Here is a 16,410-nt window from a genome sequence, read left to right as displayed (position 1 = left end):
CATCTCTCTGTGCGCACGCCTACAGCCCCGTATATAGTGCCCCTGTGTGCACGTTCTCCTTGCTTGTTAAATAGCCTTCGCAAAACGCAGCCTCACTGTCAGTTTGCCTAATGAAGGGAATCTGAACTCGTAATCCTGTGCACTTCACCAACGACAGCGATATAGTGCCCCAAATACAGTTAACCCTATAGGTTCCTGATTCCTTCCGTGGCTAACTCCCTTTAGGTTATAAATATTTATATAATGAGACGAAGAGGACTAAGGAAAGGTTGTTAAATAAGGGCGAACTCTGCAGGTAACCCCATGTACGGCGAAAAAGGACTCGTATTGGCGATAAGAAATCAGAAAGAGACAACAAGCAAGCTTCAAAAACAACACAGAGGCAGCCAGTGTAAATATACGCACTCGCGGCTAAATGCATATAGGGAGTGAACAATAGCCTCGCAACACGCACTGCTATGGTACGAAACCTGCACTTACCTGCATGTTGCACACGCGCCGATTTTCGCCACTACGCGAGCTCCCCTCCCTGGGTTGGCCACTGCGATTCCTCGGCTCATAGGTACCCGGAGGAGCTTCGGCGTAGTCGGGTGACCTGCGTACTCGGCGATGACCACCTCTTCTCCACCAGTGCCTCGTAGAAGCGATTTCCTTTCGCTGAGTCTGCGTTTGCATGGGTCATGCAGTGGACATCAGTGACGAATGAAGCGGCTAAACCCGTGCCACACGGGCACTCTTCACCAGTCAATGGACACCGAAACATCACAACTCTATCGGCTCAATGGAGCTGTCGCGCTGCTACAAGGCCGTTCTGAACGGCAGTTCAGGGGTTCGGGCGTTTTTCGCAAAAATGATGTGGCGCTACGAGTCGTTATCCTTATTTTCATTTCACCAAAAGTCAAATAATATAAATCCACTTAAAAGCACGCATTGAGTATCAGGTGAAAGGCCTTCCAAACGCGCGTGTGACACACGTATTACGTACTACACAGAATATGGGTTGAGGAAAACGCATCACAGGCAATTAGTAAAATGAGCAGTGAAAAGAGAACAACTATATGTGTTATTATGGGGATGATACTTTAGACCAGGCTTTAACACTCTCATCGTCGCGGCGTGCCACGGTTGTGTGGGCCTCGCTCGCCGATTGTGCGTTTCAGAGCAGCACGACTGCACTGTTTAAGCGCTCCGTCAAGTGGCTTTTTTTTTCATATTTCGCAGGCTCTATTTACAACGCATAAAAAGGACTACCTTAGACGTATCGTACAGGAAACAATTCAATCAAGTTTATGAAGGTACTTTCCTACACTGCGATCATACTTCGGGTCTTCAGACAAAATTAAAAAGTTGAGTAATTGAACATAATTATTAAATGATAGCCGGACTAAATATAGGCTAGTGCGAACGGTATGCGTTCGGTTCAATTCGCTTCCGACGCGTCTTTCATTTTTAAAGTCTTGGATGAAGCAACGTGGGACAACCTGCTTAGCATTGATGAGGAAGCTGCCACGATGGCGATGCTGATAATGATAATCATGGCGGAAGTAGCGGAGGTCGTAAAGTCAAACACATTTGACAAAAATATTGTTGACGCTGAACGTTACATATGACGATGCCATCACGGTGTTGGCGTCACGATCATGATGCTGTTGAAAACCTGCTCCAGTCGCGGTCAACACGTATTTTATCATCATTGGTTCCCACCTTTCCAAGTCTCTTTAAAGAAAGCCAATTCTAAACCACGGTGTCTCGCCAATGTGAATTCTTTTCTTTGAACAAAATTAACAAAAAAAAACAGCAGAAAGCGATTCCACTGCTGTTCTTATCATTAACACTTGTGGTAATAATATCGCCGAGAATATCGTGTGAACATAAAACAAACTAATTAGAACAACCCAGATTCGCGTTCGACTCCTAGTGTATGCGCTACTGTCTTTTTCCCCCACTGTAACATTTCACGGTAAGGTTTTGACCCCCACTGTAACGTTTCAAGTAACCGCGTGCATCGAGTTCAGAATATGGTCATGATCAACATTTTCAAACGCGGCAGCGCCCCCACAAAACAAAACGAACAATCCCGTGCTCCTCTAAGTCCTCTCGGTATCACCAGCGTCGGCCATGACGTCGCCAGGAGAATCTGGTCAGGTCAGCAGCAGAAAGAACCTGTTTGTCTACCTGCAGACACGCGCGCTCCCCTTTCTTCCTACTCTCACGGCGAGAAGGAAAGCTCGGAGAGGAGGATGAACAAACCAATGAACGTAGCGCAGCGAAGGAAAGAGCGAAACGAGCGATAGCCGCATTTTGATCATCAAACGCGTGTAACACCGCTATTACGGCACCATTTCGAAAAGTTCTCGTGGCTTTCGTGTTCGTTGTAGACATGTGCGCAACACCACGACTAAATTTCAACCTCTGGGTGGTTAAAGGGCCCTTTAGTGGCAGCATTTCGAGCCCGAGCGCTCAGCAATGACAAAATACAGTAATCGCACACTTTTATTTCAGAGAACAACCGAAAGCTCCAGTTAGCTGCGTAAGCGATTATCTAACTTTTGGCTGTCCTCACGAATTTGCTCCTTCTAGGTTCTAGTTCTTTGTAATTTTTTGCTTGCACCTGGCCACTTGCTACTTTGATTTTCTTGGGCATATGCATTAATAGTAGGAGGTCCGTACGACAGTTTTTCTTTACTTTGGCACCTCTCCATAATTTATGTAATATGTAGGCGTGTTGTGTACATACGATGAAAATAAAGAATAATGTAGTAGGGTACTCATTTGAGCTGGTTGGTTCATGATTACGAGTGAAAAAGAGCGCTAGAAAGACAGGACAAGAAAGAACACGAGACCACGGCGCTTTGGTCAGCGCCGTGGAATGATGACTGTTTTTCAAGTGTTACAGCTGTGTTCGATTCGATAGTGCTCGGCATGCTTGCTTTTGCAGCGAGGACATGAAAAACCATAATCTTTCACAGTGCTGTTACTGGAGCGCCAGCTCGCAGTCAGCAGAGCGCTCACCGTACGACGCCGCAGGTCAATCCCGTGAGCCGCCATGTGCGCCTGCAACTTGTCGAGCCCGCATCCACCGTGCGCGGCAAGCTGTGGCGGCAAACGGACATCGTCGGCCGCGTAGAAGACCGTGTGCCCGTCCGAGTTTTCGGGCAGCCGGCCCGCATACTTCCAGGCCGCCTCGGCGTAGAATGTGCGCCCGTCACTTGTGGTGATGCGGCCTTCGAAGACGCCACTGACAACGGAGCCGTACACGTGACTGCCCGGGTCACCTGAAAATTTTCATTTGCGAATTTTAAGTGCGCAGCCCCTTAAGGGCCTGGGATGCTGTCATGGTATGCCGTCACCTCATGTCGTCGCTTGGCGTCAGGCAGGCAAAACCGTGTATAGCATAGTCATGTATAGCATAGCCATGCGTAGTACAGTACAGCAAGGGGGTGGGAGTAGGAGGGAAAAGAGGAAGGAAGAGGGTAAAGCATATCACAGCCATTTACTCCACAGTGTAGCAAGGGGTGGGAAAGAGAAGTGAAGGTGAGGAAGTATGCGTGAGCAGGATGAAAAGGAGGAGGGGAGGGTAAAGTATAGCATAGCAGTATATAGTATAATATAGCAAGATGGTGGTAAAGGGATGTGAAAGTGAGAAGGAGAAGGGGAGGGTAAAGCATAACGTATCCGTGTATAGTATAGTATAGTATAGTATAGTATAGCAAGCGGGTGGAAAGGGAAGTGGGGGTGAAAAGGAGGGAAAGGAGGAGAGAAGCCCTGTCACTGCATCACAAATGGGTTTTCCTTTCCCGCCATGGACGACGAGCAGTCTGCACGTTTGGAACGCCAGCACGTGCTTGCCCGCGAACGCGAGCGTCGCAGAAGGGCAGGCGAATCACTGCTCCGCCAACGCCTCTTGGCTCCGCACTTCCTACAGCTTTCACCTTACTAGTCGGCGACTTGACTTTGTGGACCTTAGAACCTACCTCTGTCGTCGACTCTTTATGTCACTTTATGTCACTCAATTTACATTATATGGGGCAACGCTCGGGTAACGTACGGTTAGTCACCCATACGATACCCAGAACTTCGCCCACTCGTCATGATTCACTTCGTGGAAATGCGTGGTTTCTTTTTTTTTTTTACAACAGTGCTGTTTTACTCTCCTCTGTACCGCCGTCGTCGTCGTCATAGTAGTAGTAGTAGCAGTAATAGGCGTCACGCAGGTCACGTGACGAGAGGGGGAGTGAATAAAGAAATAGATAAAACGACATGATGATGATGATTATGATGATGATAGATGCTGATTGATGCTCGAAATGCGTAAGCGCGCGTATTTCAAATAGAGCGGCGGATTCACCACGTGATCTCGCAAGCCGATCACATACACTCGCGCACTTACAGATTCGCTGTCCGACACTTTTCAAAATGTGGAACTGGCTGACTTTTCTTTTTAACACGAAAGTGTATTATGCCGGCGTCCACCAAAACTTTCACGACGTATTTCCGTCACGGAAATACGCTCTAATCCGAGCATCAAGCAGGGTGGGGGAATGGAAAAAGCCCACAGTTTCTAATGGGAGAGGCTATCCATAAGAGCAACTCAAATATCAGACAGAATGTGAAAGTAGACCAGGGGTGTGTGCTCTTCTGGACACTGTCTAATTCCGCCTTGTCATCGAATTTACCACTTTTTTCAGCTCTGATTGACCCAGAGGGCTACTACGACCTTTCTGATTGATTTAAAATGCAGCCTTTACGAAAAATGACAATATGACGGAACTTGACAGTGTAAAGAATAGTGGCCATAATAAGGTGCAGTGCTATGTAGCAACACTAAAACGAAACAGATGTACTGTGTCATACACGCACTACCTTTATTTTTAAAGAACTTCGACATGAAAAAAGCAGCGTACGCGTAACAACAGAGTGTAAAAGTAATCAGACTGACTCGGTGCCAAAGTAATTTCGTTCTTCTTATGTGCGAAACAGCGACAGTTTGCTCACACATAATTCGCGTCTCAATTTTCGAATACCATATGCATTTCACGTTCGTGCTGAACCTCAGTCAAGTCACGTGAGCATACGCGAAGTTTCGCGAACATCTTGTAGCGAGATCGCAGTATTAATATTGTTACGGATGATATGGGTTTATTTACAATGAGGTCAATGAAGCGGCAGGCAAAAGACAAGGGACGATCCGATGATGCCGAGCACCAAATCCCTCGCGCCCGTTCTTCTTCTTCGTTCTTCTTTCGCGCTCTTCCAGCGCCGCGTTACATTTTCCTCGGGGCCAGACGAAGCTCACCGAGCAAGTCAGAGGGCTCGCTGAGTGCAGGGCTTCAGTCGTGCAACATGGACAAGTTGCGTCTTGCGTGAACGGCGGTTGCCAGCTGTCACTTTTGCGATGACGTAGGTGACGTCGCTCAAACCTTTAACGACGACGAATGGACCGGTGTACTTAGAAAGAAGCTTTTGGCAAAGTCCCTGCTTTCTTAGTGGTGTCCACAACCATACGAGATCACCTGTTGCAAAGGTGACTGGCAAATGTCTTGCGTCGTAACGGGCCTTAGCACGGGAATGGGACGAGAGAGTTCTGAGCCGGGCCAGTCGACGTGCTTCTTCAGCGCGACACAAGGTCTGCGCGACACTTGCATTTTCGTTGGTCGAGAAAGGAAGCACGGTGTCTAGGAAACTTTGAGGATGGCGAGCGTAGAGCAGAAAGAAAGGTGTATAACCTGTTACTTCGTGTTTGGCGGTGTTAAAGGCATACGTTATGAAAGGTAGTACGGCATCCCAGTTCTTATGATCCGCTGAGACATACATTGAAAGCATGTTTATGATGGTACGATTGGTACGCTCAGTTAGCCCGTTGGTTTGCGGGTGGTAAGGCGTGGAATGCCGATAGTGAGACCCACAGAGCCGTAGTAGTTCTTCGACAACGTCAGCGGTGAACTGCCGGCCACGATCACTTATTACCACACGGGGAGCCCCGTGACGGAGGATAATCGAATGCAGTAGGAACCAGGACACATCAGATGAGGTGGCTGAAGCAAGTGCCATCGTCTCAGTGTAACGTGTTAGATAATCCACGCAGACGATAATCCAGCGGCGTCCGGTGGAAGACTTCGGGAAAGGGCCGAGCAAATCTATGCCGACTTTTTCGAAAGGCGAAGTCGGTGGCGTAACTTGTTGCAGTGTACCTGCAGGAAGAGCAGTCGGTTGCTTGTGGCGTTGGCATACATCACAACTGGCGACGTAGTGCTTCGTCGTCTTCCACAGTCGAGGCCAGTAGAACCGCTGTCGGATGCGATGAAGCGTCCGAGCAAATCCAAGGTGCCCAGACGTAATGTCGTCGTGCATTGCTCGGAACACCGCAAGGCGCAAGCGTTCTGGGACGACTAGAAGCAGTGGGGCACCATTGCTTGAGTAATTCTTGCGGTACAAAACACCGTCACGAATCACAAATTTCGTTGAGTGTCGAGATCTGTTGGTCGCATCAATAATTGGTCTCAGTGATGGGTCGCGCAGCTGCTCCTGACTGAAGATGTCCATACTCGCAAAGTCTAAGGAGACCGTCGCAAGGTAATTGTCGAAATCGTCGTCATCGGTGCTTGTAGTTGGAGGTGGTAGACGAGATAAGCAATCGGCGTCGGCATGGCATCGCCCACTCTTGTAGGCAACAGAAAAGTTATATTCCTGAAGCCGCAAGGACCAACGAGCCAACCGGCCCGCTGGGTCACGTAATCCGACAAGCCAACATAGGGAATGATGGTCGGTTACGATCTTGAAATGTCGGCCGTACAAATAAGGTCTGAACTTGTGTATGGCGAAAACAACTGCGAGGCATTCCAGTTCTGTTACAGTATAATTGCTTTCAGCCTTTGTCAAAGCACGACTTGCATACGCAACGACGTGTTGGCGTCCGTCATGAAACTGGACGAGGACGGCACCAACGCCCACGACACTTGCATCGGTATGCAGTTCTGTGAGTGCCTCCGGGTCGAAATGATGCAGAAGGGGCCCAGAAGTGAGCAAAAACTTCAACTGTTCGAAAGCAGCCTCATGCTCAGCGGTCCACCGGTAGGGGGTGTCCTTTCGAAGCAAGTCTGTCAGTGGATGAGCTAGCTGGGCGAAGTTTTTAATAAACCGGCGAAAATAAGAACAAAGGCCCAGGAAGCTACGAAGGTCCTTCACCGTCTTTGGTGGCTTGAAGTTGCGGACTGCAGTGATCTTGTTGGGATCTGGTCGTATGCCGTCCTGGTCGACTAGATATCCAAGAACAACGGCTTGGCGCTCACCAAAGTTGCACTTCTTGGAGTTTAAAATAAGACCAGCTTGTTTGATACAACTGAGAACAACGCTGAGCCGCTGGTTATGCTCGTGGAAAGTCCTGCCGAAAATAATGACGTCATCGAGATAACACATACAAATCTCCCATTTGAGACCGCGAAGTATGGAGTCCATGAATCGCTCGAAGGTTGCTGGAGCGTTACATAAGCCAAACGGCATAACGTTAAACTCAAATAAGCCGTCGGGCGTAACGAAAGCAGTCTTTTCTCTGTCAGACGGATGCATTGGTATCTGCCAGTACCCAGACCGGAGGCCGACGGATGAAAAGTACGAGGCGGAGTGCAGGCAATCAACAGCATCGTCGATGCGTGGTAAAGGATACACGTCTTTCTTCGTGACGGCGTCAAGGCGGCGGTAGTCGACACAAATCTCCATGAGTTTTCTTTCTTTTTTACGAGTATAACCGGAGCTGCCCAGGGGCTGCATGACTCCTGAATAACGCCCTTCTGCAGCATGTCGTTGACCTGTTCGGCGATCACTTTCCTTTCCGAAGGGGATACGCGGTAAGGCTTCTGGCGTATCGGTGTAGCATCTCCCGTGTTGATACGGTGGTGCATACGGGAGTTGGCAGCGTAAAACAATGATCGCTTTGAGCAAATCAAAGACTGGCGCGTACCTGGCGAGTACCTCCTGAAGAACATCCAGCTCAGTAGAAGACAGTGATTTGTTTATCATGCGCCGCAAGTCGGCTGAGTAGTCAGGAGTAAGTGGATGGATGTCTCGGGACCCTTCAACCGTCCGGACGTTAATTGTGGCCATCTCCTCAAACGTTCCCAATTTGAATCCGGCTGGCAGACAGACAGACTCTGCAGAAGCGTTGACTGTCCACAAGAGAGCACGTCCGTCGATAACTTGAATAACGACCGAGGGACCAGCACATTCTTCTTAAGTGCGTTGGTATGATCTGGTTCCACTAGGCCGCTGCAGGATCCCAACAGGACACGAGAAGAGCACACCGGGAATAAACATGGCTGAATGACCAGGGATCAACGCATCTTCTGACATCGAAAGAACGTCGGCGGGTTGAGCCCGAAAATCGTCAATTACGGCAGTTGGCAACGTGCTTTGGAGAATAATTTCCCCCAGTTCCACAGTCAAGTGTAGCGCCACATTCTCGCAGGAGGTCTATCCCTAAGATAACACTATGAGTTGCTTGCGCCAATACAATGAATTCTGCTCTAAAACTTTGTCCTCCAATCGTTACTAAAGCCGAACAAACACCAACGGGGCGCAACATTTCTCCTCCAACTCCACGAAAAGTTTCATTGCGATCCCACGCAAACATAACCTTATGTCCTAAAAAGTGATTTTTAAAATGAAGGCTCATCACCGAAATAGTCGCACCAGTATCTACAAGAGCTACAGTGTTTACACCGTCTATACAGACACGCACTTTGTTCTTCAACATCACAGCAGAAGGAGGAATTGGCGAATCGGACCGTCCCGCGACCGCACCTCCATCGGTCGCACCAGCTAGTTTCCCAGCTGGGGAGGAGAAGGCGACCGACGACGCGGGGACGGCGAACGGCGTGGTCGTCTCGAAGGCGGCGTAAGGCTTCGCTCGGATGCTGGGGACTCGTCACGCAATCTGTTAGGCCACTGCTGTCGTAGAGGGCTAACGACAGATGGAGATGTCGAGGTTTCGTGTACACGAGCCGGGTATGCCGAGAAACGTGGCGCTCGCGGCTGGCGGCGACAGGTAATTGTTTAGTAGTGATTGACCGCCGGATGGTGAAAGTTGTGGTTGTGCTTCCATGTTCGGCCATGCTGTTGTTTTCGGATAACGGGAAACGCAGCATGGGCGCATAGGCTGTCTATATCAATTAGCCGCATTTCAAAATCGGTACAAGTAGTAAGCTTGAGGGCGCCACCTTTTCTTTTTAACAGGAAGATGATGTAATTATATGAGCAATCACTTTTGCCTTGACACAGGGGAGTAGCCAAGGGTGGAGGGGGGAGTACCTGCTGAGGAAGAATAGAGGTAAGTCCACTGCTCGTCTTCCTACTTTTTAAACTTGTGTGTGCGTCTTCTTCGCTAATTATCTGTTCATTAACAAGTGTGCACACGCTCGCCCTAAAAAACGTATTCTGATTAAAGTTCATTAAAGAACCTTCGCATTTAAAACAATGGAATTTGTTGTGGTGTTCGACATGTAAGTGGTCATTAGAGTCACGTTGGAAGTGTGTGCTGTAAGTACCGACACTTACAACGAATGGCGCGAAATGAGACGAGATATAAGAGAGAAAGAAAAATAGCGACAGACAAATTAATCGACAGCTTCAAGTTTATAGTCGTCTATGCAGAAGTCCATTGGTCTGTCACGATGTAACTTATCGCAACTACCTGCGTTCTTTCTTAGTCATCGACTGATATGGCATTAGTATGTCTCCCTAAGTGAAAAAGAACTGAAAATACAGCAGGGAACCTCTTCCACAAATGTACACCAGGCTTAATACCAAGTGAAAATAAATGAGGAAAAATATCCCAGAACGTTTTTTTTTTCTTATTTTAGAAAAGCCACTTTTATAAAACGAGTATACAAGCGGCACATGCACCTCGCATGTTGTGAAACTTTTGTTCTTAAAGCCAAACTAAGCCAAACTGTAATTAATAAGGATCGAATGAATCGCCTCCACTACCTTTATCGTGATAATTTTGCTCAAAGGACAGCAAATGTGAGTGATAGAAGTTTTTGAGATAAATTTTGGAGAGGAACATAAATATCTATGAAGGGCTACTGGTCGATGGTTCAGCAGTGTCCCGGTTTGCATTTAAGTATAAAGGATGAGTTATTGTGGAGAAGGTAAAGCATAAAAGAATGAAAGTCTTGACGCTGTGACTGTAATATGATATGGCAGCGTCTGCACAACACCAGCGAAGACGTTAACGTGTGCTAATCCCTACATTTCGCAACACTATATAAGTTCTTTGTCGGCGTTGTAGCGTGCATGCGTACTTATCGCGGCATGTGCACCACGAGCAATATGCCCACGGCTGTCAGTACTGAGGTTCGCTGAACATGTGTGCCCGCTCCACAGCGCTGTGGGCTTACCGTCAAGGTAACCGGAGTAGATGTGCGAGAGATCGGCGTCCACAGGCCCCGACGTGGTCCTCATGACGAAGTTGTCCGCGAAAGCGGAGAAATCTCGGCGCAATACGAGGTGAAAGTCCCTGGAATAGACCAAATATTTGATGAACCTCAAAGCAGGGCAAGGTTATAGGAATGATGCTTTTATCATATGAAAAATACCGAAAAGTGTGTCTAAATTTTGTTTGCAACAGTGATAGAAAATAGAATATGGTGACGAAGGCAACGTTTTTTTTTTTTTTACAATGGCAGTTGTCCTCGTTATTCTTAACTGTTTTTCTTGGCCGCTTTTTTAACCTTAGCTCACTAATTTAATCTAGACCCAATAACAGAAGAAATGCGTTTAAAGCAAATCGAGCCGCTTCCTTCGCTTCACCTAACATATCCTACTATATTCAATCTCGTTGAGGGTAGGGCATTGAGGTTCCCAAATGCTGCCAAGAAAAGCATTTGCACTGACGAAGAGAAGCCCTCTTGCTGAAACGCTGACTTCATTGCCATTCCCCTTGTTTTGACAGCTGTTCCCGTATGAATGTACGCACACACTATGTATGTATGTATGTATGTATGTATGTATGTATGTATGTATGTATGTATGTATGTATGTATGTATGTATGTATGTATGTATTATGAACGCACGCACGTGGTATGGTTATCTATCTCGCGATCTGACGAAGAGAAGCCCTCTTGCTGAACGCTGACTTCATTGCCATTCCCCTTGTTTTGACAGCTGTTCCCGTATGAATGTACGCACACACTATGTATGTATGTATGTATGTATGTATGTATGTATGTATGTATGTATGTATGTATGTATGTATGTATGTATGTATGTATGTATGTATGTATGTATGTATGTATTATTGAACGCACGCACGTGGTATGGTTATCTATCTCGCGATCTGACGAAGAGAAGCCCTCTTGCTGAAACGCTGACTTCATTGCCATTCCCCTTGTTTTGACAGCTGTTCCCGTATGAATGTACGCACACACTATGTATGTATGTATGTATGTATGTATGTATGTATGTATGTATGTATGTATGTATGTATGTATGTATGTATGTATGTATGTATGTATGTATTATGAACGCACGCACGTGGTATGGTTATCTATCTCGCGATCTGACGAAGAGAAGCCCTCTTGCTGAAACGCTGACTTCATTGCCATTCCCCTTGTTTTGACAGCTGTTCCCGTATGAATGTACGCACACACTATGTATGTATGTATGTATGTATGTATGTATGTATGTATGTATGTATGTATGTATGTATGTATGTATGTATGTATGTATGTATGTATGTATGTATGTATGTATGTATGTATGTATGATGTATGTATGTATGTATGTATGTATTATGAACGCACGCACGTGGTATGGTTATCTATCTCGCGATACCCCACCTTCCTTGGGCCTTGAAGTGGACGTGGATGGTATCGGACGGCTCCTTCACGGATCGCTTGACTCGGTGGGAGCTTGAGGCGGCGTTCATCTGCGACTCCGGATACGAGAGCAACTCGTAATTGCGGAGGAACTGGCCCAGCTCCTCTGCAGCGCGTAGCAGCGGTCAAAGAATTCGTCATGACGTCATTTCTCGCGTAAAAGCCGCAAGTATCGAATAAGCCTCACATACCACACTCACTGAATGAGACAACGGTACATATATAGAAACTTTTATGTAGCACACTTCGTATGCGTGCATACTTCTCAGCCGTGCATATTTCTCAACATTAAGTGAAACCGTCAAAGGACGAAAGCTCACAGGAATAATAAAAAAAGGCACAGTTTGGCCGCAACGGCAAAGCAATGGATGCGATGGCAACAAATTGAAATGTAACGCGAAGAACGGAAAGCAGCTCGAAATTTCCAGCGCGTTACTCAAGCGCAAAGGACGCATGAAAAGAACACACACAGGACGACCGCGAACTATCAAGTGTCACAGCTCGACACTTAAAGCGCGCTGCTCAAACATAAGGAATCACGCATGAAACGAACGCACAGGTATACACAGATCGAGCGCGAACTAACAACTGTCACAGTTGTTACTGACCTCTGTTTGAACAGCATGCTCGTTTCACAAACGCGGCCGCTGCAGCGAGCGAAGTGATCTTCGTACGCTCTCTAACTTCAGCGCGGACATCGTGGTGAAAGCACGAGGCATACAAACCACCCCCTCGCGAGATAAGCGCGCGCGCAGGCGACCACGCCCTGTAGGGCGAAGTCCACGGAGGCGCGTGCGCATTGCTACGAGCGGGGCGATGACCTTTAAAGCGCGCCTCGCGCACTTCGCGCCATCTCGCTGGTGCGCAAGAAAGCACGCTTAAGTAAATGGTGTATATCTTTTGCTCCCCGTTAGCATGTTGGAAAGGCGGTACTCTTCGTGGCCTAGCCGCGAACGCAGCGCTCTGCGGAGCGAGAGGGCAACCGCTCGATTCCGCGCGTCGAAAAATACTTTTCTGAATTATTTTTCTTTGTGGCTTTTATATATATACATATACACATATACATATACGCATAGGCGTGCGCACAGAGGGGGCAGGGGGAGGGGCGGCCGCCCCCTCTAATGACGTAAGAGGGGGGGGCGCGAGATCTGCCCCGTACATTGACCTTTCTAGTCACCTAAGAGGGGGGGGGGGGCGCAAAATCTGCCCCATACATTGACTTAGTAGGGCTGGGGGGGGGGGGCGTTGCGATGAACCTTCGCCCCACCTTAATGGGGAACGCTGCGCACGCCTATGCATATACGGGACATGAGGCCGACGGCAGAAACCAGCCGAGAGTGTCCATATAACTGCTATCGCAATAATATTATAGTATCTGGGTTTTTACGTCCAAAAACCACGATATGATTATGAGGGACGCCGTACGGGACGGCTCCGGCAATTTTGACCATCTGGTGTTCTTTAATGTGCGCTGACATTGCACAGTACACGGGCCTAGCATTCCGTCTCTATCGAAAAGCGACCGCCGCGGCAGGAATCGAACCCGCGACCTTCGGGTGAGCAGCCCAGCACCGTAACCGCTACACCACCGCGGCGGACGGCTCACAGGAGTGCGGGCTGATCAAGTGTGTGATCGAAAAGGGAAGCTCAGAGGACTCGAGAAATCAGCTATATGATGGATTGTGCGACGTATGATTAGTACAACTCAAGTGATCGCGGAGGCCTGGCTTCACACTATTTTTTTCTTCTGGATCATTTCCAACCTTCCGACACCAAGTGTCACTAAGGCGCTCGTCTCGTACACAAGATCGGAGTATTGCGGGCTATTACACATACTGAGCCAAGTATGAAGGGATAGACACACTATGCGGTGCATCTGGGGATAACGGGGAACAGCCGAACACCTGATACTTCTGTAAAGAGCTTCACCCTACTGTCCAAGGCAATGAGACTGAATTTTTCAAAGCATTGGTATTTAGGGAGAGTGAAGGAAAATAGACTTTAATCAGGTACAAATGACCAAGAAGAGGTTTTCTGATTGGTGTGTTAATGAAGGCTGGAGTGAAATTTAGTCCTTCACTACATAGAGTCAGTATACTTCACTATGTGTTACGGCTAGCTGGCGTGGGACGCCACCCGATCAAAAGAGTACAGCCCCATCCATCCACCCATCCGTGCTACCCCCGCCAAAATGCATAACGCCGTCGTCGTCGCCGCGCATGGGCAGACTACCCTCCAGGGAAAAGTGCAATTATTCTTTAGTAAAGTGAAGCTTTAGGCTAGTTGGTTTTGCATTATGAAATATACATTATGCATTACGTCTGTGTTGCTCCTCTTGTGTGTCTCCGTGTAGAATATCGCGCTATTACTATTTCATAGTGCATTTATTCACGATACGACGCTCAATTACGGTGCCAAACGTCGAGTAAGTGCTCAGCATTTCTAACGACTGTCGGATGTCGGAAGCACACCGCAATTTGATGTATATAACTGCGCAGCAGCTTTCATATGCACCATTACCTTCAAATGTATCAACAAGAAATGTCCTCTATGTATACGCTATTGCCGTGGGCGTAGGCAAGGGGGGGGGGGGAGTTGGGGGGGGTTCAAACCTTCCCCCCGAAATTTTTCAATTTTGCATATGTACACATGCACTCCCACATACAAACGCACGCACGACCATACATAAAGTATGATTGAACCCGCCCCCCCCCCCCCCCCGAAAAAAATTTCTGGCTACACCCCTGGCTTTTGCCAAGGTTCGGCGGCTGAATTTCACGGCTTCTTGCCGCATATGCTTACCTGCCCCGCCTTTGGCGCCGAGGAACAGAAGGGCGACTATTGCCTTCGCGATGACGCTCTTGCTTTTTGTTAACTTTGCTGTCATTCGGTCTTGTTCAGATGCTTGGAAGACCATGTCAGCAAGCTTCTTCTCCTTCTTCTTCTTGATGATGATGATGACCTCTTCTTGATGGCGCTCCCCCACAAAGGGGGATGGGCCAAGAACCGGGCGGCAGGATGCTTAAGGTAAAGACCTATGAAACTAAAGAAATCTGGAAATTTAGATAAAAATGAAACATCGAATAAATGAAAATGCTTAACGAGCAAACGGTCAGACTATCGTTCGGGCTTTCTAAGAGAAATAGTGACAGATTTCAAACCAAGATTTTGAACAGAGAAAAATAGACTAACACGGTAATTTTTTTGTTTCATTTATGTAACCGAACACAGCAGAGCAGGCATCCCTGTGGCTATAACCTAACGAAGTGCCGCCAAATGATAAAATTACCGGAACATTTATTGTTAATCCTAACTTCTGAAATGGAGCGACAAGGTATCTTTTTCTCTGATTAGAATAGCGGCGACAAAATAAAAATAAATGCTCAGTTGTTTCCATTTCGCTGCAAAACATGCATAACGGGGACGCCTTGAGTCCAGCTTTATGTAGGTAATAATTCAATTGCGGAATTCTACATCGTAATCTTCTTCTTCTTCTTCTTCTTCTTCTATACCCTCCGTCTTGCATGTGTCGCATGCTCATACACTCGTATGTTGATGTTGATTCTCTTTTAAACATAACAGATTCATAAAGGCCGCTCATCGATGCCTTGTTTAACGGACGTAATTGTTTATATGTTATCAATATGTCTATTGTGTTTAGGTTTCCCAGCAACTCCCTGACAAATAGTTGTGACGAAATTACGAATGCGCACGTAGAAATGGGAAAGCTGACCATGAAAATATTGCGCTAATAGAAAGCTTCTCTAAAACTCAAAGACCACGAAGACCTTCGAGGCGAAGGATAAACTTTTCAGAAATATAGAGCACACATGTAGAACAAGCATGGAAGCGTTTCGAAACGTAAACAACGCATTTATCGCCAGTATGATGCATTACTGTGGCCATGTGGATAAAAAGACAATAATAAAAAAATTAGCATGGTTGTCCAGTTTTTCACAACACAATTATGCGGCTTGTAACTACAAGTTAGATAGAGGCCTAACATCACCGGCCGACAACACAGCAAAACATGTCATGTTTGATTCACGTAAGCTTTTTTGGCTCCAATTAAATATACTAACCTACACGTGCGCAACGGCAACATAATGTCAGTAAAATATTTATCTGTGTCATAAAAAGACTGCACACATCAACAAGAGGTAATGATAACTGTTGGGGCTTTACATCCTAAAACCGTGATCTGATTATGAGAGACGCCACAGGGGAGGGCTCCGGAAATTTCGACCATCTGGGGTTCTTTCAAGTGTACCTAAACATGAACATACAGGCCCCTAGCAATCGCCTCCATCGAAATGCGGCCGCCGTGGCCGGGATTCTACCGCGCGGCCTTCGGCTAAGCAATCAAGCACCGTAACCACTAGACCACCGAGGTGGTTTCAGAGAACAAGAGGTAGAAATAAATTTGTGTACGTGAATTTGGAAAAGCCTTTTTTTTTGTTCCGTTGGTTGTCCAGTACGAAGCCGCAGACATCGTTATAATATTCAGTGTTGTTCAAAGATCAGGTCCATATGTTT

General features: G+C 47.2%; 1 protein-coding gene across 1 annotated transcript; it reads right to left on the bottom strand.

Annotated features, from left to right (window-relative positions):
• Positions 1-1,618: 1,618 nt before the first annotated feature.
• Positions 1,619-14,791, bottom strand: LOC119394802 (disintegrin and metalloproteinase domain-containing protein 10-like). Its single transcript, XM_049415995.1, has 5 exons — positions 14,677-14,791; positions 11,836-11,980; positions 10,395-10,513; positions 3,013-3,275; positions 1,619-1,657 (listed from the first exon to the last, which is right to left on the bottom strand). The coding sequence occupies exons 1-5, from the start codon at positions 14,789-14,791 to the stop codon at positions 1,619-1,621; spliced, it is 681 nt and encodes a 226-aa protein (XP_049271952.1).
• Positions 14,792-16,410: the final 1,619 nt, after the last annotated feature.

The sequence above is a fragment of the Rhipicephalus sanguineus genome, chromosome 5, assembly GCF_013339695.2.
Source record: "Rhipicephalus sanguineus isolate Rsan-2018 chromosome 5, BIME_Rsan_1.4, whole genome shotgun sequence".
NCBI lineage: Eukaryota > Metazoa > Arthropoda > Arachnida > Ixodida > Ixodidae > Rhipicephalus > Rhipicephalus sanguineus.
The sequence above is the reverse complement of the archived record's forward strand: the minus strand, read 5'-3'. Positions and strand labels throughout refer to the sequence as shown.

Excerpts from the sequence above, each read along its gene's own strand:
- LOC119394802 (XM_049415995.1), bottom strand. The coding sequence starts at position 14,791 with ATGGTCTTCCAAGCATCTGAACAAGACCGAATGACAGCAAAGTTAACA. Across the intron at positions 3,276-10,394 it reads CTACTCCGGTTACCTTGACG|GTGACCCGGGCAGTCACGTG; the intron begins GTAAGCCCACAG and ends GAAAATTTTCAG. Across the intron at positions 1,658-3,012 it reads TTGACCTGCGGCGTCGTACG|GTTTTCAACAGCATCATGAT; the intron begins GTGAGCGCTCTG and ends CGACTGGAGCAG.